This window comes from Salvelinus alpinus, chromosome 5 (assembly GCF_045679555.1).
Source record: "Salvelinus alpinus chromosome 5, SLU_Salpinus.1, whole genome shotgun sequence".
NCBI lineage: Eukaryota > Metazoa > Chordata > Actinopteri > Salmoniformes > Salmonidae > Salvelinus > Salvelinus alpinus.
In genome coordinates this window covers 54,248,178-54,270,120 of record NC_092090.1, presented here as the reverse complement: position 1 = coordinate 54,270,120, position 21,943 = coordinate 54,248,178, and the positions used below count along the sequence as shown (strand labels likewise).

The 21,943-nt window shown below is 42.3% G+C and overlaps 1 protein-coding gene across 1 annotated transcript in view; it reads right to left on the bottom strand.

Moving 5' to 3' along the window:
• The window catches only part of ddx31 (DEAD (Asp-Glu-Ala-Asp) box polypeptide 31), a 63,911-nt gene extending 48,088 nt beyond the window's left edge, over window positions 1-15,823 (bottom strand). Inside the window, exons 1-5 of the mRNA XM_071402337.1 lie at window positions 15,705-15,823; window positions 11,621-11,750; window positions 10,588-10,922; window positions 10,214-10,289; window positions 5,929-5,972 (exon numbers count right to left, since the gene is read on the bottom strand). Of these exons, the coding sequence (XP_071258438.1) occupies window positions 5,929-5,972; window positions 10,214-10,289; window positions 10,588-10,922; window positions 11,621-11,750; window positions 15,705-15,745 (626 nt within the window). The 5' untranslated portion in view covers window positions 15,746-15,823. The remainder of the gene's footprint in view (window positions 1-5,928; window positions 5,973-10,213; window positions 10,290-10,587; window positions 10,923-11,620; window positions 11,751-15,704) is intronic.
• Between the last annotated feature and the right edge of the window lie 6,120 nt (window positions 15,824-21,943).

Below are 21,943 nucleotides of genomic sequence, written 5' to 3'. Positions count from 1 at the left end.
GCACCTTCACGCAGTTGAGCAGGTACCCTGGGCATCTTTCTTTTTGTGTTTTTCAGAGTCAGTAGAAAGGCCTCTTTAGTGTCCTAAGTTTTCATAACTGTGACCTTAATTGCCTACCGTCTGTAAGCTGTTAGTGTCTTAAAACCTCTTTGGGCTAGGGGGCAGTATTTTGACGTCCGACTGAAAAGTGTGCCCAAAGTAAATTGCCTGTTACTCAGGCCCAGAGGCTAGGATGTGCATATAATTGGTAAATTTGGATAGAAAACACTCAAATGTTTCTAAAACTGTTAGAATAATGTCTGTGAGTATAACAGAACTGATATGGCAGGCGAAACCCTGTGTAAGAGGTCTCCAATTTTTTTAATGGACTGGACCTTTATATATACCACTTGGGTCCTGTTTCAGAAATAATGATATCAGACCTTCTTGTTGCGAATCTGATCTACCATTTATATAGGAGTGGTTAAAACATGCTAATAATGGTCCTCTGAGTATATCAAAAAAAGTTTGGTATACTTCCACTGGTATGCCATCCAGCCCTGCAGTTTTCCCAGCCTTAAAGACTTTAATTGAATCAAGAAGTTCCTCCTCTGTAATTTTGCCTTCACATGAGTCTTTCTGTACAGATGTTAATTTTACATTATTATTTGGGGAAAAAATCCATACAATTAATTTCAGTTAGTGGAGATGGAGGAGACTGAAACAAAAACATATTCTTAAAGTACTTTACTTCTTCCGAATATAACAAGTTTCAATACTTCCGGCGCCGACCGAGATGGCCGCCTCCTAGGAAACTATGCAGTATTTTGTTTTTTTATGTGTTATTCCTTACATTGGTACCCCAGGTAATCTTAGGTTTCATTACATACAGTCGGGAGGAACTACTGAATATAAGAGCAACGTCAACTCACCATCGTTACAACCAGGAATATGACTCTCCCGAAGCGGATCCTGTGTTTTGCCTTCCACCCAATACAATGGATCTGATCCCAGCCGGTGACCCTAAACAACGACGCCGTAAAAGGGGCAAACGAAGCGGTCTCCTGGTCAGGCTTCGGAGACAGGCACATCGCGCTCCACCCCCTAGCATACTACTCGCCAATGTCCAGTCTCTTGACAATAAGGTTGATGAAATCCGAGCAAGGGTAACATTCCAGAGAGACATCAGGGATTGTAACGTTCTTTGCTTCACGGAAACATGGCTCACTCGAGAGACGCTAACGGAGTCGGTGCAGCCAGCTGGTTTCTTCACGCATCGCGCCGACAGAAACAAACATCTTTCTGGTAAGAAGAGGGGCGGGGGTGTATGCCTTATGATCAACGAGACGTGGTGTGATCATAACAACATACAGGAACTCAAGTCATTCTGTTCACCAGATTTAGAATTCCTCACAATCAAATGTCCACCGCATTATCTACCAAGGGAATTCTCTTCGATTATAATCACAGCCGTATATATTCCCCCCCAAGCAGACACATCGATGGCACTGAAAGAAATTTATCTGACTCTTTGTAAACTGGAAACCACACACCCTGAGGCTGCATTCATCGTAGCTGGGGATTTTAACAAGGCTAATCTGAAAACAAAACTCCCTAAATTCTATTAGCATATCGATTGTGCTACCAGGGCTGGTAAAACCTTGGATCATTGTTATACTAACTTCCGCGACGCATATAAGGCCCTCCCCCGCCCTCCTTTCGGAAAAGCTGACCACGACTCCATTTTGTTGCTTCCAGCCTACAAACAGAAACTAAAACAGCAAGCTCCCGCGCTCAGGTCTGTTCAACGCTGGTCCAACCAATCTGATTCCACGCTTCAAGACTGCTTCGATCACGTGGATTGGGATATGTTCCGCATTGCGTCCAACAACAACATTGACGAATACGCTGATTCGGTGAGCGAGTTCATTAGAAAGTGCATTGACGATGTCGTACCCACAGCAATGATTAAAACATTCCCAAACCAGAAACCGTGGATTGATGGCAGCATTCGCGTGAAACTGAAAGCGCGAACCACTGCTTTTAACCAGGGCAAGGTGACCGGAAACATGACCGAATACAAACAGTGTAGCTATTCTCTCCGCAAGGCAATCAAATAAGCTAAGTCTCAGTATAGAGACAAAGTAGAGTCGCAATTCAACAGCTCAGACACAAGTGGTATGTGGCAGGGTCTACAGTCAATCACGGATTACAAAAAGAAAACCAGCCCCGTCGCGGACCAGGATGTCTTGCTCCCAGACAGGCTAAATAACTTTTTTGCTCGCTTTGAGGACAATACAGTGCCACTGACACGGCCCGCTACCAAAACCTGCGGGCTCTCCTTCACTGCAGCCGAGGTGAGTAAAACATTTAAATGTGTTAACCCTCGCAAGGCTGCAGGCCCAGACGGCATTCCCAGCCGCGTCCTCAGAGCATGCGCAGACCAGCTGGCTGGTGTGTTTAAGGACATATTCAATCAATCCTTATCCCAGTCTGCTGTTCCCACATGCTTCAAGAGGGCCACCATTGTTCCTGTTCCCAAGAAAGCTAAGGTAACTGAGCTAAACGACTACCGCCCCGTAGCACTCACTTCCGTCATCATGAAGTGCTTTGAGAGACTAGTCAAGGACCATATCACCTCCACCCTACCTGACACCCTAGACCCACTCCAATTTGCTTACCGACCCAATAGGTCCACAGACGACGCAATCGCAACCACACTGCACACTGCCCTAACCCATCTGGACAAGAGGAATACCTATGTGAGAATGCTGTTCATCGACTACAGCTCAGCATTTAACACCATAGTACCCTCCAAACTCGTCATCAAGCTCGAGACCCTGGGTCTCGACCCCGCCCTGTGCAACTGGGTCCTGGACTTCCTGACGGGCCGCCCCCAGGTGGTGAGGGTAGGTAACAACATCTCCACCCCGCTGATCCTCAACACTGGGGCCCCACAAGGGTGCGTTCTGAGCCCTCTCCTGTACTCCCTGTTCACCCACGACTGCGTGGCCATGCACGCCTCCAACTCAATCATCAAGTTTGCGGACGACACTACAGTGGTAGGCTTGATTACCAACAACGACGAGACGGCCTACAGGGAGGAGGTGAGGGCTCTCGGAGTGTGGTGTCAGGAAAATAACCTCACACTCAACGTCAACAAAACAAAGGAGATGATTGTGGACTTCAGGAAACAGCAGAGGGAGCACCCCCCTATCCACATCGACGGGACAGTAGTGGAGAAGGTGGAAAGTTTTAAGTTCCTCAGTGTACACATCACGGACAAACTGAATTGGTCCACCCACACAGACAGCGTTGTGAAGAAGGCGCAGCAGCGCCTCTTCAACCTCAGGAGGCTGAAGAAATTCGGCTTGTCACCAAAAGCACTCACAAACTTCTACAGATGCACAATCGAGAGCATCCTGTCGGGCTGTATCACCGCCTGGTACGGCAACTGCTCCGCCCGCAACCGTAAGGCTCTCCAGAGGGTAGTGAGGTCTGCACAACGTATCACCGGGGGCAAACTACCTGCCCTCCAGGACACCTACACCACCCGATGTCACAGGAAGGCCATAAAGATCATCAAGGACAACAACCACCCAAGCCACTGCCTGTTCACCCCGCTATCATCCAGAAGGCGAGGTCAGTACAGGTGCATCAAAGCAGGGACCGAGAGACTGAAAAACAGCTTCTATCTCAAGGCCATCAGACTGTTAAACAGCCACCACTAACATTTAGTGGCCGCTGCCAACATACTGACTCAACTCCAGCCACTTTAATAATGGGAACTGATGGAAATTATGTAAAAATGTATCACTAGCCACTTTAAACAATGCCACTTAATACAATGTTTACATACCCTACATTACTCATCTCATATGTATATGTATATACTGTACTGTATATCATCCACTGCATCTTGCCATCTTTATGTAATACATGTATCACTAGCCACTTTAAACTATGCCACTTTATGTTTATATACCCTACATTACTCATCTCATATGTATATACTGTACTCTATACCATCTACTGCATCTTGCCTATGCCGTTCTGTACCATCACTCATTCATATATCTTTATGTACATATTCTTTATCCCTTTACACTTGTGTGTATAAGGTAGTAGTTGTGGAATTGTTAGGTTAGATTACTTGTTGGTTATTACTGCATTGTCGGAACTAGAAGCACAAGCATTTCGCTACACTCGCATTAACGTCTGCTAACCATGTGTATGTGACAAATAAAAATGTATTTACATTTTGTTTGTAGCATTTCTATATTGAAGATTGAAAAATAATTTGGTGCATTTTTCCCAACATTCCATCCAGTTCGCTTTATTTTTATAATATATTACACTGAATCTTTCTTGAATAAGTTCCTCCATTTATTTTTGTTTTTCCTCTAACTTATTCTGGGCCTCTACGGTACAGTTTTTATTGATATCTAACTGTACTGTTAGTCCTTCAATTTCCTTTGTTAATATGGACTCTTTTGATCTAAATTGCTTTTGTTTTATAGATGAGTACTGAATTGCATGGCCTCTAAAAGGCACATTTAAAAGTGTCCCATACAATAAGGGGATCTGCTGTACCTATGTTATGTCTGAAAAAGTTAAAGATTATTCTGATTATTCTAAACAATTTATCTAGTAAACTTTGATTAAATTTCCAATTTTTAAATATCCTCGCCCACGTGGAAATTCTGTAAGAGTAATAGATATGCCAAATATGTGATGATCCAACTGCATTCTGTCCCCTATCAACACTTTTTAAACTTTTGGTGCCAGAGAGAATGGCATAAGAAAGTAGTCAAGACGACTAGCTTGATTAAGCCTCCGCCATGTATATCTCACTAGGTCAGGGTATTTAAGTCTCCATATATCCACTAATTCCAATATATCCATGACATTCATGATTTCCTTAAGTGCCTGATGGTGATAGTGTGATTTCCTTTCCGGTCCATAGAGGTATTTAAGACCGTATTAAAATCTCCCACCATAACAATAGAGTCTAGTGTTGCTTGTAGTTGATAAATTCTTAGATATATTTTCAAAGAAGATTGGATCATCATTATTTGGACCGTATAGGTTAATAAGCCATATGTTTATTGTCCAATAACATATTCAAAATAATCCACCTATCTTGATGATCTATTTAGACAATTTGCACATTTGGATCAAAATTACTGTTAATTAAAGCAATCACCCCTTAAGAATTTCTTTGCCCATGGGAGAAATATATTTCGCCCCAGTCCCTTTTCCACAAAACTTCATCTAAAACTGTTGAATGAGTGCTTTATTACCAACGCGGTATTGTGAACACATCGTTCGTGGCCGGTCTTTGCAGACTTTTTTGTACAGCTTTGACAGTGCTACTATCTTTTTTGACACGCAAACACCTAAACGGCGTTCCGTAGTATACATGTCGTGAAGCTAATGGCAGTGACGCTATTACTGTGGAACTCCGGTAGGGCAACATCTGAAAAATAGCGCACTTGGTAGTGTGTACTGGTGCTCGACCAGTCTGCGAAAATCAACATCACCAACGACAGAGAACGGTCGATTGTCAAGGGCAATGAATTCCATTATCTTGGCTTTAATGGATTTCGCCTTTGAGTTGTCTCGCTGAAATGTTCTTACTCTTTCAAACGACTGCTCGACTTGTTGGCTGCGCGATCCACACAGCAAACATTGTGTGGGCTAGGTTAGGAATGCAGTGTTTCACGTTTAGCTGAACATTTTATGTGGCGTCATTACGTCATGTACCTACATTATATAGGTATGCACGGCAGCTTTGACATCGGTTTTTAACATCGCCGTTTTTAGCATTTTTAGCTAAAAATCGGCCAATTCCGATATGTTCACCGATATATCGTGCATCACTACTATAAAGGGAATAGGATGCCATTTTTGAACATATAGTTAGAAAACCACTAATGGAGGCTTTACCTGGTCATAGTGGTCACATTCAGCACTTTGGTCAGCGTCGCCACCTGATGCGGGAACCAATTCAGTTAGCCAACAAAGTCTCACAGGGCCACTGATTTATAAGACACATTGTAAAGTAGCATTATCATCTTGACAACGACCGTGGTCTAGACTCCAGCTACGATGACCTGGGTCATATTCAAAAGTCATGAGAACAGAAAGAAAAACACACTAAAACAGGGAGGGACTACCTGAACCGTGTCCAATCAGACACTCTTGTTGTTTTCTGTTGCAATAATGTTTTGCTACAGTGCACCCTACTGAATAAAACCCGAGAGACAATATTTACTGTCGAGGTTCAGTGTGAATGTAAAAACATTTAAATGAAATTGGGACTAATGTTAAGAAAAAAATCCCTAACCGAAAAGCAATGTCTTTCCTTCAACAAAATTTTAAATCACAAAACAACCACTAACAGGTCCCAATCAAAGATACAGTACTAGTCAAAAGTTTGGACACACCTACTCATTCAAGGGTTTCTGTATTTTTTCATTGTAGAATAATAGTGAAGACATCAAAATTATGAAATAACACACAGAATCATGTAGTAACCAACAAAAAAGTGTTCAGAATCTTCAAAGTAGCCACCCTTTCCCATTCTCTCAACCAGCTTCATGAGGTAGTCACCTGGAATGCATTTCAATTCACAGGTGCCTTGTTAAAAGTTTAAAGAGGAATTTCTTTCCTTCTCAATGCATTTGATGTGTTGTCACAAGGTAGGGGTGGTATACAGAAGATAGCCTTATTTGGTAAAAGACCAAGTCATTTATAGCAAGAACAGCTCAAATAAGCAAAGACAAACGACAGTCCATGGTCAGTCAATTCGGAAAATGTCAATAACTTTGCAAGTTTCTTCAAGTGCAGTCGCAAAAACCACCAAGTGCTATTCTGAAACTGACTCCAATGAGGAGGAAAGGAGCCATAAGAAAGGAGGCCCAGAATTCTGATGCAGAGGATAAGTTCATTAGAGTTAAGAGCCTATGAAATTGCAGACCAAATAAACGCTTCAGAGATCAAAGAGACATCTCAACATTAACTGTTCAGAGGACACTGCGTGAATCAGGCCTTCATGGTGAAAAGCTGCAACAAAAAAAAAAACACTTAAAAGCACAAAAAAAGAAGAAGACTTCCTTATGAAAAGAAACACAAGCAATGGACATTAGACCAGTGGAAATCTGTCCTTTGGTCTGATGAGTCCAAATTTGAAATGTTTGGTTCCAACCGCCGTGTCTTTGTGAGAAGCAGAGAAGGTGAACTGATGATCTCCGCATGTGTGGTTCCCAACGTGAAGCATTGAGGTGGTCTTTGCTGGTGACACGCTCAGTGATATATTTAGAATTCAAGGCACACTTAATCAGCATGGCTACCACAACATTCTGCAGCGACACGCCAACATATCTGGTTTGCGTTTAATGGGTCTATCATTTGTTATTCAACAGGAAAATGAACCAACACTCCTTCAGACTGTGTAAGGACTATTTGACCAAGAAGGAGAATGATGGAGTACTGTATCATATGACCTGGCCTCCACAATCACCTGACCTCAACCCAATTGAGATGGTTTGGGATGAGTTGGACTGCAGAGTGAAAGAAAAGCAGCCAACAAGTGCTCAGCATATGTGGGAACTCCTTCAAGACTGTTTGAAAAGCATTCCTCATGAAGCTGGTTGAGAGAATGCCAAGAGTGTGTAAAGTTGTCACCAAGGCAAAGGGTAGCTACTTTGAAGAATCTCAAAAATAAAACATTTTGGTTTAACACTTTTTGGGTTACTACATGATTCCATATATCATAAGGTGAATGCACCAATTTGTAAGTCGCTCTGGATAAGAGCGTCTGCTAAATGACTTAAATGTAAATGTTATTTCATAATTGTTGTCTTCACTATTTTTCTACAATGTAGAAAATGGCAAAAATAAAGATAAGCCCTTGAATGAGTAAGTGTCTGTCTGTCTCTGTGTGTGTGTGTGTGTGTGTGTGTATATATATATATATATATGTGTGTGTATGTGTATATATAGATATATATACATACACACACACATACACACATATATATATATATATATATATACACACACACACACACAAACACATATATATACACACACACATATACAGTGGGGAGAACAAGTATTTGATACACTGCCGATTTTGCAGGTTTTCCTACTTACAAAGCATGTAGAGGTCTGTAATTTTTTATCATAGGTACACTTCAACTGTGAGAGACGGAATCTAAAACAAAAATCCAGAAAATCACATTGTATGATTTTTAAATAATTAATTTGCATTTTATTGCATGACATAAGTATTTGATCACCTACCAACCAGTAAGAATTCCGGCTCTCACAGACCTGTTAGTTTTTCTTTAAGAAGCCCTCCTGTTCTCCACTCATTACCTGTATTAACTGCACCTGTTTGAACTCGTTACCTGTATAAAAGACACCTGTCCACACACTCAATCAAACAGATTCCAACCTCTCCACAATGGCCAAGACCAGAGAGCTGTGTAAGGACATCAGGGATAAAATTGTAGACCTGCACAAGGCTGGGATGGGCTACAGGACAATAGGCAAGCAGCTTGGTGAGAAGGAAACAACTGTTGGCGCAATTATTAGAAAATGGAAGAAGTTCAAGATGACGGTCAATCACCCTCGGTCTGGGGCTCCATGCAAGATTTCACCTCGTGGGGCATCAATGATCATGAGGAAGGTGAGGGATCAGCCCAGAACTACACGGCAGGACCTGGTCAATGACCTGAAGAGAGCTGGGACCACAGTCTCAAAGAAAACCATTAGTAACACACTACGCCGTCATGGATTAAAATCCTGCAGCGCACGCAAGGTCCCCCTGCTTAAGCCAGTGCATGTCCAGGCCTGTCTGAAGTTTGCCAATGACCATCTGGATGATCCAGAGGAGGAATGGGAGAAGGTCATGTGGTCTGATGAGACAAAAATAGAGCTTTTTGGTCTAACTCCACTCGCCGTGTTTGGAGGAAGAAGAAGTATGAGTACAACCCCAAGAACACCATCCCAACCGTGAAGCATGGAGGTGGAAACATCATTCTTTGGGGATGCTTTTCTGCAAAGGGGACAGGACGACTGCACCGTATTGAGGGGAGGATGGATGGGGCCATGTATCGCGAGATCTTGGCCAACAACCTCCTTCCCTCAGTAAGAGCATTGAAGATGGGTCGTGGCTGGGTCTTCCAGCATGACAACGACACAAAGCACACAGCCATGGCAACTAAGGAGTGGCTCCGTAAGAAGCATCTCAAGGTCCTGGAGTGGCCTAGCCAGTCTCCAGACCTGAACCCAATAGAAAATCTTTGGAGGGAGCTGAAACTCCGTATTGCCCAGCGACAGCCCCGAAACCTGAAGGATCTGGAGAAGATCTGTAGGGAGGAGTGGGCCAAAATCCCTGCTGCAGTGTGTGCAAACCTAGTCAAGAACTACAGGAAACGTATGATCTCTGTAATTGCAAACAAAGGTTTCTGTACCAAATATTAAGTTCTGCTTTTCTGATGTATCAAATACTTATGTCATGCAATAAAATGCAAATTAATTACTTAAAAATCATACAATGTGATTTTCTGGATTTTTGTTTTAGATTCCGTCTCTCATAGTTGAAGTGTACCTATGATAAAAATTACAGACCTCTACATGCTTTGTAAGTAGGAAAACCTGCAAAATCGGCAGTGTATCAAATACTTGTTCTCCCCACTGTATATCTACACACACACACACACATATATACATATATATATATATACACACACACACACATATATATATAAATACACACACAAAACAGTTGAAATCCCTGGAGACCGATACACGTGCACATATTTTGTGCAGGAGTAAGATGACGTTTTTACAACTTTCTCAATGCCTATCAGAGTATGTGTCTGTTCCAGTGCCCGTGTTTAAATAGCGAATGAAAACAGTTGAAACAATGCTCGCAAACAGATTTTGAAATATTGATAAGTGGCAGTTAGGACGTCGAGCATGCATCGTCTTAATGTTCATTTTGGCCAAAATAATTTCAGACTCGAGTGTTCACTATCGAACACAACAGCAAGAGGCCACTCAATAAAGGGCTTAGGGGCCAAGCGTTTGATTTATGATTCAGCCTATGACTGCGGTAGATAGAATTTCATTGCACCCTAGAGGTCATACGCAATAGGACCATATTCTGCATTATGAATTCACGTTTTCCATTTGTCACATCCCTAGTTTAGGTGCTCACCAGGTGGGGGTGAAGGTCCAGCTCTGCAAATGAGTCGCTGGTGAAGACTTTCTCCTTCAGCTGGGTCACAGCAGGCCTGCAGTCACAGCCAGTGGAGGGGTTACTACTAACCAAACATTTCACTAAACAGGAGTAACAAACCCTCTAACCCTCCATCCAAGCCTGTTTTTTCTTAGACTGTACTACTATCATGATCAATAATTGTATTTGTAGTAAGTCTTGGACCTTAGACATGTTTTCAGCAAACCATTAGTGGTGTAGAGAAAATAGACTATTTGAATAAAGGCTTGATTCAAGATCGAAACCACATAGGTCAACAGCCAGGTGCAACATTACCAACTCAACACCCTCCCATCGTCATTGAAAGAACTTACCTGTGAACTTCTGGGATATCTGGGTTATTTCTAAAGAGGGACGAAGTCTTTATGAACACACTGTCCTCTCCTCCTTTGTGTTCCCCTACATGTTTACTTTTTGGAGTCATTTTTGGCTGGGCTTTGAATCTCTGGGCAGGTTTTGGGGTCTCAGGGGACAAGGCTTTGGCTGCAACCTTTGGTGCTGGCTTTCGGACAGGGCTTTTATGGGTTGGTACATCCTCTTCTTCCTTGTCCTCAGGGGGCTGTTGGTCCTTGGTCTTAGGCCCATTGAACCCTTGTTTATTAGGTAACCCTTCCTGTATTCCTGAGTATTTTCGTTTCTGTGCTTTTTTCTGGAAATTAAAACAAAAACCTGTAATATCTATTCAGAGATGAACTGAGAACAAGGTAACAAAAGTAGTAAGGTAGTTTGCAAGGTACATGTGCTGACAATGATTGGTCAACCTTACCAGATTCAGAGGGGTTTGGTTAAATGTAGTAGACACATTTCAGTTTAAGGAATTCAGTTTTACAACTGACTAGTTATCCCGCTTTCCCAAGTACCTCAACTCCACAATGATTTCATCCATGGAGTTGAGAGCAGGCTAGTTATATATTATTTTTTTACTGACTCGCTATGCAGCCGATATTTTCAAAATGTAAACCCTTATCGTGTTCTTATGTTTGTCCTCTGTTGCTGAAAGCCATCGTTTGCTGAAAGCATACTTTATAATAAACCTTAATCAAATACAACCACCGACTGTTTCCTCAGCGGGAACGTTCAAGCATGTGCCAATTTAATCTCAACAAGTAAACAGTCGGTGGTGGTTTTGATTCACGTTTTATTCAAAAAAGTATGATTTCAGAAAACAAATAAAGGCACAGAGGAAAACATAGGTACACTGTAAGAGCAACTGCATAGCGAGTCGGGGATTCTTTAAAAAAAACTATAGTTTGTACTCAACTCCGTGAATAAAATCACCGTGGAGTTGAGGTACTTAGCAAAGATCTAACAAAACTCGTGACATTGTTATGACCCGGGTTTACCTACCAAAGCCCATTTCTCCTGAGACGTTGGTCTCCGATAACTCTTCGAGTGAAATGCTGGAGCTGAGTTAGACGAGAGGTTCAACATCAACGTATCCTCTGCCATGGTGACTGGTAGGCTGCGATACACGTCCCTATGCAACACACACAACAAATGATCCCATAGCTAGCTAGTTGTACATGTCTGCTACAGCTAAATATAACATTATAATGACATAATGTGAATGTAAAGTTAATCAAAATGTGTCAGTCCTAGGCAGAACATATTACCTTTACCAGTCTAGTGCTATGATCTGAGGCACCGATTCACACGTGTGTGCAGTTAGCTAACTTAGCTAGCTAGCTATTGATATAACTAGATAGACACTGAAAACGTGTACTGTTACCCTGAAAGTCAGCAGTCTTCCCCCTCCACGTTGGTCTCACAAATAATCTAGTGCTGCAATTAGTCGACTGAATTTCAAATTACCCACAATAAGTCAAAAAAAAAACGTTTTTGTTGTTTTTCGATCAAGCATGGATGTCCTGGATTTGGGTACCTTCCCTTTCCAACGTCACTTCCTTGCGCGTTCCCTTTTGCTCAAGCGCGTCGATTTTGCCCAAAAGCTGAGGACATGTCTAGACGGGATACCGCTTTTGTCAAATTGACATCAAAAGTTGATAAACAAATAAAAATAGCTAACCCAAACCCTTTTCCTAACATTAACCTAAGCAGCCTAACCTTTTGCGTAAGTTATCCTAAACCTGCTACGAAAAGTAAATTTTTACAGACGCTGTATGTATCCCTTCTTGACAAAATAATCTCTAACCAATCAGTATAAAATCTAATGAAGATTTTTCAAAAGCTGCTTTACCCACGTGTGTTCTGGCTCTGGCCCAACCAAAGCACAATACCGTCTGGGGTAGCCAAATAAAAATGTGATTCAATTTTTTTTCTTCACATTTTCAAACAGTCCATTTATATTTTCCAATGGGGCTATACATTTGGGTGAGTTTTTCTCTCTCGCCTAAGTAGCCTCGTTTCACTGCTCAAAATAAAATTAAACCATCTAGTGTTCAGCAAAATAAAACACAATGTAAAATACAGGTGGCCTTGTCAAATAATTAACATCCAATCACATTAACCATTACTCTCTCAAGGGAATTCCACTAACGGTCCATATGTAGCCAAACGTAGCTAATGCTCATGTTGGTGTCTGTACTGATGGCGCAAAAGCCATGACAGGGAGACATACAGTAGTGGAGTGGTAATGCACGTGCATTCCGACGCCACTTGGGTACACTGCAGCATCCACCGAGAGGCTCTTGCTACCAAAGGAATGCCTGACAGCTTGAAATATGTTTTGGACACTACGGTGAAAATGGTTAACTTTGTTAAAGCAAGGCCCCTGGTGTATTTTCTGCACTATGCAATGATATGGGCAGCGACCATGTAACGATTTTACAACATACAGAAGTGTGCAGTATTGACATGTTTTTTTTTTTTGAGAGAGGAGCTTAAAGTTTTCTTTACTGACCATAATTTTCACTTGTCTGACCGCTTGCATGATGACGAGTTTCTCACACGACTGGCCTATCTGGCTGATGTTTTTCTCACCTGAATGATCTGAATCTAGGATTACAGGGACTCTCTGCAACTATATTCAATGTGTGGGACAAAATTGAGGCTATGATTAAGAAGTTGGAGCTCTTCTCTGTCTGCATTAACACACAGCTCTTTCCATCATTGTATGAGTTTTTGTGTGCAAATGAACTCAAGCTTACAGACAATGTCAAATGTGATATAGCGAAGCACCTGAGTGAGTTGGGTGCGCAATTACGTAGGTACTTTCCCGAAATGGATGACACAATCAACTGGATTCGTTATCCCTTTCATGCCCTGCCTCCATTCCACTTACCGATATCTGAACAAGAGAGCCTCATCGGAATTGCAACAAGCGGTACTGTGAAAATTGAATTTAATCAAGCCACTGTCAGATTTCTGGATTGGGCTGCGCTCAGAGTATCCTGCCTTGGAAAATCGCACTGTTAAGACACTGATGCCCTTTGCAACCACTACCTATGTGAGAGTGGATTCTCGGCCCTCACTAGCATGAACACTAAATACAGGGACAGACTGTGTGTGGGAAATGATTTAAGACTGAGACTCTCTCCAATACAACCCAACATTGCAGAGTTATGTGCATCCTTTCAAGCACACCCTTCTCATTAACCTGTGGTGAGTTATTCACAATTTTTGATTAACAAATAAGGTTTTATATGTAACATGACTAAATAAAGAGCAACATTATTGATTATCATTTTATTATTATTTGTGCCCTGGTCCGAAAATAGCTATTTTTCCACTTCCCACGAGCCGGGTTGTGACAAAAACTCACAATCATTCTTATGTTTAATAAATGCATAGTGTGTGTGTGTGTGTGGCAGGCTTACAATGATGGCAAAAAACTACATTTGAGAGTACGCTGACCCTGGTGCTAGAGGGGGTACGCAGCTGGAGGTTGAATGTTTCAAGGGGTATGGGACTATAAAAAATTTGGGAACCACTGGTCTAGATAGCATAAAAATTCCATTCTTGAAATCGTTGGGGAGGTACTCAGTTCCAGACTCAAGTACCGTTTACATACGAAGTAATAATTCAATATTAAACTGATTATAGCAGTAGGCAGATTAAGCAGAAACACGACCCAACCAAGCCGCACTGCTTCTTGACACAATGCCCGCTTAACCAGGAAGCCAGCCACACCAATGTGTCGGAGGAAACACCATACACCTGGCGACCGTGTCAGCGTGCATGCGCCTGGCCCACCACGGGAGTCGCTAGAGCTCGATGGGACAAGGACATTCCTGCCGGCCAAACCCTCCCCTATCCCGGACGACGCTGTGCCAATTGTGCGCTGCCCCATGGGTCTCCCGGTCGCGAGCCACGATTTCTAGTGGCACAGCTAGCAACTGCGATGCAGTGCCTTAGACCACTGCGCCACTCGAAAGGCCTAGCCGGGCCAGATTAATCGAATCCCCTCACTGAGTAAGGTTACGTGCACATAATAATGCGATTATTGTGGATATTCAGATTAATATAATAGTTTGATTAAAACGTTTACATGCTTTGCAAGAAGAACGATGTACCTAATAATCCTGTTTACATGGACACATCTGAAATTAGGCTATCTAAATGGCACTCTAATTAATTCAGAAAATCGCCAATCGAAATAAATGTTCTACCACAGAGACCATGTTATTTTGGGGAAGTATATTTGATTCGGAGTTCAAACATATGAAGTTTGTTTGTGAAAACTACTTCTAAAGCCGTGTCTAGACTTGGTAGTTCATGCAGTTTAATTAATCTGATCATAGAGTTCTTCTGATCATGGAATTCTGAACACGTCATGCATCTACACCTAAATTAAAATGTGTCTACCTTGTCAACAGTGTGTCCGGGATTCCCTTTCCCCAAACTATATTCAAATGCCAGTATGCATTCTACAAACTGTGGAATAGGCTAAATATGATAAAACAACAACTGATGGCAGTAGCTAACCTCTGTAGCAAGCTAGCAAGCAACGCAAAAGGGATTGCAACTGTGTTAGCATAACTACTTAATATTAGCTAACTGGCCAACAAGCACGTTCCTCATGCTAGGAAAGTATTTCCTCCAACATTATACTGGACTTGTGGGTGGAGTGCTAATGATGTCGCCCACTGTAGGCGTTTTCATTCTCGTCCAGACTGAGGACCTCCAGAGGCTTAGCAATTGCATCACACCATCCATACGGCGCCTCCGACCACATTTCGGATCAAGCACGAGTTGGCTCTTAAAGCCCACAGCAAAGTCAGCTCAAAACAAAAGTGACGTAATTATCATGTGGAGTAATGAGTAGGATTCTGTTTTCACATGAAAAACGGATTGTTTTTGATATAAACACTTTATCTGCCTTCCCAATGAAAACTAGTTGGACAATTAAAACATATATATATATTAATGGAAAATAATTGTTGTATGTTTCTGGATGATGCACTGCCTTGTTGACAACATTACCGAGCGGGGCGGATTACTTTTCATTTTGAAAAGGGCACTCCTCTCTTACCACGTTTGCCTGTTCAAGTGAGAGGGCTCCAGCTGCGACATCGTCTCTCAGAGCAATCATCCACGTTCTGATATGTCTTCTCTCGGTGCAGTGCATCTATCAGGAAAAGTGAGTGTTTCGAAAGGAGTAGACGTTTCGAAAGGAACCATATAAGGAGAAGTGGGGGTTTTGAAAGGTGCCACTCAAGGCGTCGTTTTGGTTATCGGACGTAAGTCATGGTCTGCAGAGATGACAGTAAGGAAAATCAGTTACGCAACAAAAATATGTATATTCACTCACTATGATCTGTCTTTGAACGTTACCTACTGGTAGCCACGTATGTAATGTTACGGTTTTTGTCAATGTAAATGGCAGCTAACGTTAGATACCTTAATTTATAAAAAATGCATTCATTTTACAATCCCTTACAAAAAAGTTTGCCGTTTTGAAACTGCAGTAGAAGGGCAGTAGCTGCAGTCGTATTTTGGAGGCAGTAATTGCAGAATAACTGCAGTGTACTGCAGTTGAAGTTCAGTTATACTGCACTGTAACAGCAGTTACACTGCAAAATTACTGTAGTAAAAAAAACGGTGTTATTTTAGACACAGTATTGGAGCATACTGCAGATAGATTGCACTTTAACTGCAGTTACACTGCATTGTACTGCAGTTATACTGCATTGTACTGCAGTTAAACTGTACTCTGACTAAAATACTTTTTTTGTAATAGATGTATTATTGAATATTTGAAATGTAAATATCAAGTCATGGCTGTTCTAGTAGTTATGGAATTCCAGCACGTCTAGTGTTAAAAGACTCCTTTAGAAACCCCCACTTCTCCTTATATGGTTCCTTTTCAAACACCCACACCTCGACACCCCCACTTTCCTGAGAGATGCACTGCACTGAGATATGACATATCAGTAGATGGCAACATAGAGACCCTGAGGGATGACTGCTCTGAGAGATGAATTCACAACTGGTGCCCCCCGGCTCAGCATAATCGAATCCGCCCATTGCGTGGGTGTAGTGTAGCATTTGGCCGGAGCAAAGAGTTTGGGTAGCCAGTTAAGGAGGACAGAGGAGGCGAGATCAATTGGGACCGATATAAAGTCGTTTTTTTCTAAGTTGCCGAAATGCCCCAGGTGTGTCCACTTATCAGTGCATTTGTAACAATCTAACTATTACAAAACTTCTATTCAATCAAATAAGCCTCATGTAGCAAATTAGCAATACATTTTTGCTGTTGACCAAATTCTACACTTACTGACCCCAATACAAAAATTCCTCACTTCATGGTCTTATTTTCCTGGACAGATTTTGTGCGAAGTAAACCCTCTTGCTTCACCTCTTCCTCTCTGATTGGACGGACAGTGATATGTTTACGTTTGGCATATATACATGACTGCCAAAATAAAGGAAACACTTGAGTAAATGAGAATACAAAGTATATTGAAAGCAGGTGCTTCCACACAGGTGGTTCATGGTCGCCATCATGCTTAGGGTCATGTATAAAAATGCTGGGCATGCCCAGTTGCCCATTATTTTGGCTACCATGGTTAGAAGAAGAGATAAAATATCTGAGGGCCCATGCCAAACCTTTCAGCCTACTGAGGGGGAAGAGGTGTCGTCATGCCTTCTTCACGACTGTGTTGGTGTGTGTGGACCATGTTAATTCCTTAGTGATATGGACACAGCGGAACTTGAAGCTCTTGACCCGCTCCACTACATCCCCGTCGAAGTGGATGGGGGCATGCTCGGCCCTCTGTTTCCTGTAGTTAAAGATCAGGTCCTTTGTCTTGCTGACGTTAAGAGAGAGGTTGTTGTCATGGCACCACCAGGTCACTGACCTTCTCCCTATAGGCCAGCGTTTCCCAAACTCAGTCCTTGGAACCCCAAAGGGTGCATGTTTTGGTGTTTGCCTTAACACTACACAACTGATTCAAATTATCAAAGCTTTATGATTAGTTGATTATTTTAATCAGCTGTGTAATGCTAGAGCAAAAACCTAAATGTGGTGGTCCCAAGGACCGAGTTTGGGAAACCCTGCCATTGGTTGTCTCATTATCATTGGTGATCAGGCCTACCACCAAACTTAATGATGGTGTTTGAGTCATGTGCTGCCCCGCAGTCGTGGGTGAACAGGGAGTACAGGAGGGGACTAAGTACACACCCCTGAGGGGCCCCTGTGTTGAGGGTCAGCTTGGCGGATGTGTTGTTGCCTACACTCACCACCTGGTGGCTGCCCATCAGGAAGTCCAGGGTCAAGTTGTAGAGAGAGGTGTTCAGTCTTAGGGTCCTGAGCTTATTGATGAGCTCGGAGGTCACTATGGTGTTGAATGCTGAGCTGTAGTCAATGAACATCATTCTCACATAGGTGTTCCTCTTGTCCAGGTGAGAGAGGGCAGTGTGGTGCAATAGAGATCGCATCATCTCTAGATCTTGTGGGGCGGTATGAGAATTGGAGTGTGTCCAGGGTGTCTGATGGTGTTGATGTGAGCCATGACCAGCCTTTCAAAGCCTTTCATGGCTGCAAATGTGAGTGCTACGGGGCAATAGTCATGTAGACTAAGACAGTGACTTTGAAACAGGGGTGATTGTTGGGGCACGTTTGGCAGGAGCTTCAGTGATAAAGACTGCTCAACTTGCTGATGATTCATGATACGCCATGGCCGTCTCAGTCACCAGGACTTAAACCAATTGAACACTTATAGGACATTCTGGAGTGGCGCATGAGACAGCGTTTTCCATCAGCATCAACAAAACACCAAATTATGGAATTTATTGTAGAAGAATGGTGTCAAATCACTCCAATAGAGTTCCAGACACTTGTAGAATCTATGCCAAAGTGCATTGAAGCTGTTCTGGCACCTCGTGGTTGCCCAACGCCCTATTAAGACACTTTATGTTGGTGTATCCTTTATTTTGGCAGTTACCTGTAAATACAACATAAATAAGTACTACTAGCTCAGTAGATAAATAGGTTAACATTAAATTAAAAGACAGCAAAAATATCAAAGCACAGGACAGTAGCCTACTAACATTTAAATGTAAACACTGAAATTAGACTGGAAGACCAATGATATGAATTATGAATATGGGGTTCATGTTCCATTTAAACCTATAATAAGCTTAATTGTGCAGATCAAACGTATATTCCCCCATCAACACAGAGGTTAAACTTTGTTACAGTTAAATTCTCTTAGTAAGAAGGTGACCCCTGATCTCAACTAGTTGCTGTATAACACTTTGACCTGTCTGTCTGACCCAATGATGTACAGTACCAGCCATCTTTATTTTTTACTATTTTCAACATTGTAGAATAATAGTGAAGACATCAAAACTATGAAATAGCACATATGGAATCATGTCTTAACCAAAAAAGTGTTCAACAAATCAAAATAGATTTTAGATTCTTCAAAATAGCCACCCTTTGCCTTGGTGACAGCTTTGCACACTCTTGGCATTCTCTCAACCAGCTTCATGAGGAATGCTTTTCCAACAGTCTCGAAGGAGTTCCCACATATGCTATGCACTTGTTGGCTGCTTTCCCTTCACTCTGCAGTCCAATTCATCCCAAACCATCTCAATTGGGTTGAGGTCGGAGGATTGTGGAGGCCAGGTCATCTGATGCAGCACTCCATCACTCTCCTTCTTGGTCAAACAGCCCTTACTGGAGGTGTGTTGGGTCATTATCCTGTTGAAAAACAAATGACAGTCCCACAAAGCACAAACCAGATGTGATGGCGTACAGCTACAGAATGCTGTGGTAGCCATGCTGGTTAAGTAAATCACAGACAGTGTCACCAGCAAAGCACCCCCAAACCCTCACACCTCCTCCTCCATGCTTCACGGTGGGAACCACACATACTCCGCGTCTCACAAAGACACGGCGGTTGGAACCAAAAATCTGACATTTGGATTCATCTGACCAAAGGACAGATTTCCACTGGTCTAATGTCCATTGTTTGTGTTTCTTGGCCCAAGCATATTAACTTCATATTATTAGTGTCCTTTAGTAGTGGTTTCTTTGCAGCAATTCGACCATGAAGGCCTGATTTACGTAGTCTCCTCTGAATAGTTGATGTTGAGATATGTCTGTTACTTGAACTCTGTGAAGCATTTATTTGGGCTGCAATTTCTGAGGCTGGTAACTGTAATTAACTTATCCTCTGCAGCAGTGGTAACTCTGGGTCCTCCTTTCCTGTGGTGGGCCTCATGAGAGCCAGTTTCATCATAGCGCTTGATGGTTTTTGCGACTGCATTTGAAGAAACTTTCAAAGTTCTTGAAATGATCTGGATTGTATGATCTTCATGTCTTAAAGTAATGATGGACTGTCGTTTCTCTTTGCTTATTTGAGCTGTTCTTGCCATAACATGAACTTGCTCTTTTACCAAATAGGGCTATCTTCTGAATACCACCACCAGGAAAGGAGGACCCAGACTTACCACTGCTGCAGAGGATAAGTTAATTACAGTTACCAGCCTCAGAAATTGCAGCCCAAATAAATGCTTCACAGAGTTACAACACAACTGATTGGCTCAAACGAATTAAGGAAATAAATTCCATAAATTAACTTTTAGCAAGGCACACCTGTTAATTTAAACGCATTCCAAGTGACTACCTCATGAAGCTGCTTGAGAGAATGCAAAGCTGTCATCAAGGCAAAGGGTGGCTACTTTGAAGAATCTCAAATATAAAATATACACTTTTTTGGTTACTACATGATTCCATATGTTATATTTCATAGTTTTATTTAATGTCTTCACTAATATTCTACAATGTATAAAATTAAGAAAAACCCTTGAATGAGTAGCTGTGTCCAAACTTTTGACTGGTACTGTATATTAACACATCATTGGTCTGACCCAGCTAACAAATCAATAATGTTGCATTTCAAATTACTTTGTTATGAACTGTTGTTGAGTGAGCTTCTACTTCAGCACTTCAGAGTGATCCTGACCTCATATAGCCTGCCTGACCAAACTGTAGCACCTCGGAAGCTTGCACTGGCCCGGGGCCTTCGTGAACATTCCTCCACTATGTGCACAAATGCCCTAGACCAGAGCTACTCCGAAGCACGTATCCCACATCAGTAGAAACTCTGGAAAAATGGCACAGAAAATATTCAGACCCCTTTACTTTTTCCACATTTTGTTACGTGACAGCCTTTATTTGAAAATTGATTATTATTATTTTTTTGAATCAATCTACACACATGACCCAATAATGACAAAGCAAAAAAAAGTTTTTAGAAATGGTTGCTAATTTATTAAAAATATGAATACCTTATTTACATAAGACCCTTTGCTATCAGACTCAAAATTGAGCTCAGGTGCATCCTGTTTCCATTGATCATCCTTGAGATGTTTCTACAACTTGACTGGAGTCCACCTGTGGTAAATTCAATTGATTTGACATTATTGATTTGGAAAGGCACACAGCTGTCTATATAAGGTCCCACAGTTGACAGGGCATGTCAGAGCAAAAACCAAGCCATGAGGTCGAAGGAATTGTCCGTAGAGCTCCGAGACAGGATTTTGTCAAGACACAGATCTGGGGAAGGGTACCAAAACATTTCTGCAGCATTAAAGGTCCCCAAGAACACAGTGGATTCCATCATTCTTAAATGGAAGAAATTTGGAACCAACAACACTAGAGCTGGCCGCCCGGTCAAACTGAGCATTCGGGGGAGAAGGGCCTTGGTCAGGGAGGTGACCAATAACCAGATGGTCACTCTGACACACTGTGGAGATGGGATAATCTTCCAGAAGGACAACCATCTCTGCAGCAATCCACCAATCAGGCCTTTATGGTAGAGTGGCCAGACGGAAGCCACTCCTCAGTAAAGCCACATGATAGCCCGCTTGGAGTTTGCCAAAAGGCACCTAAAGACTCTCAGACCATGAGAAACCAGATTCTCTGGTCTGATGAAACCAAGATTGAATGCCAAGTGTCACGTCTGGAGGGAACCTGGCACCATCCCTACGGTGAAGCATGGTGGTGGCAGCATCATGATGTGGTGTTTATGTTTTTCATCTAGAAGGGGCTAAAAGACTAGTGAGGGTCGAGGAAAATATGAACGGAGCAAAGTACAGAGAGATCCTTGATGAAAACCTGCTCTAGAGCGCTCAGGACCTCAGACTGGGGCGATGGTTCACCTTCCAACAGGACAACGATCCAAGGCCACAGCCAAGACAACGCAGGAGTGGCTTCGGGACAATTCTCTGAATGTCATTGAGTGGCCCAGCCAGAGCCCA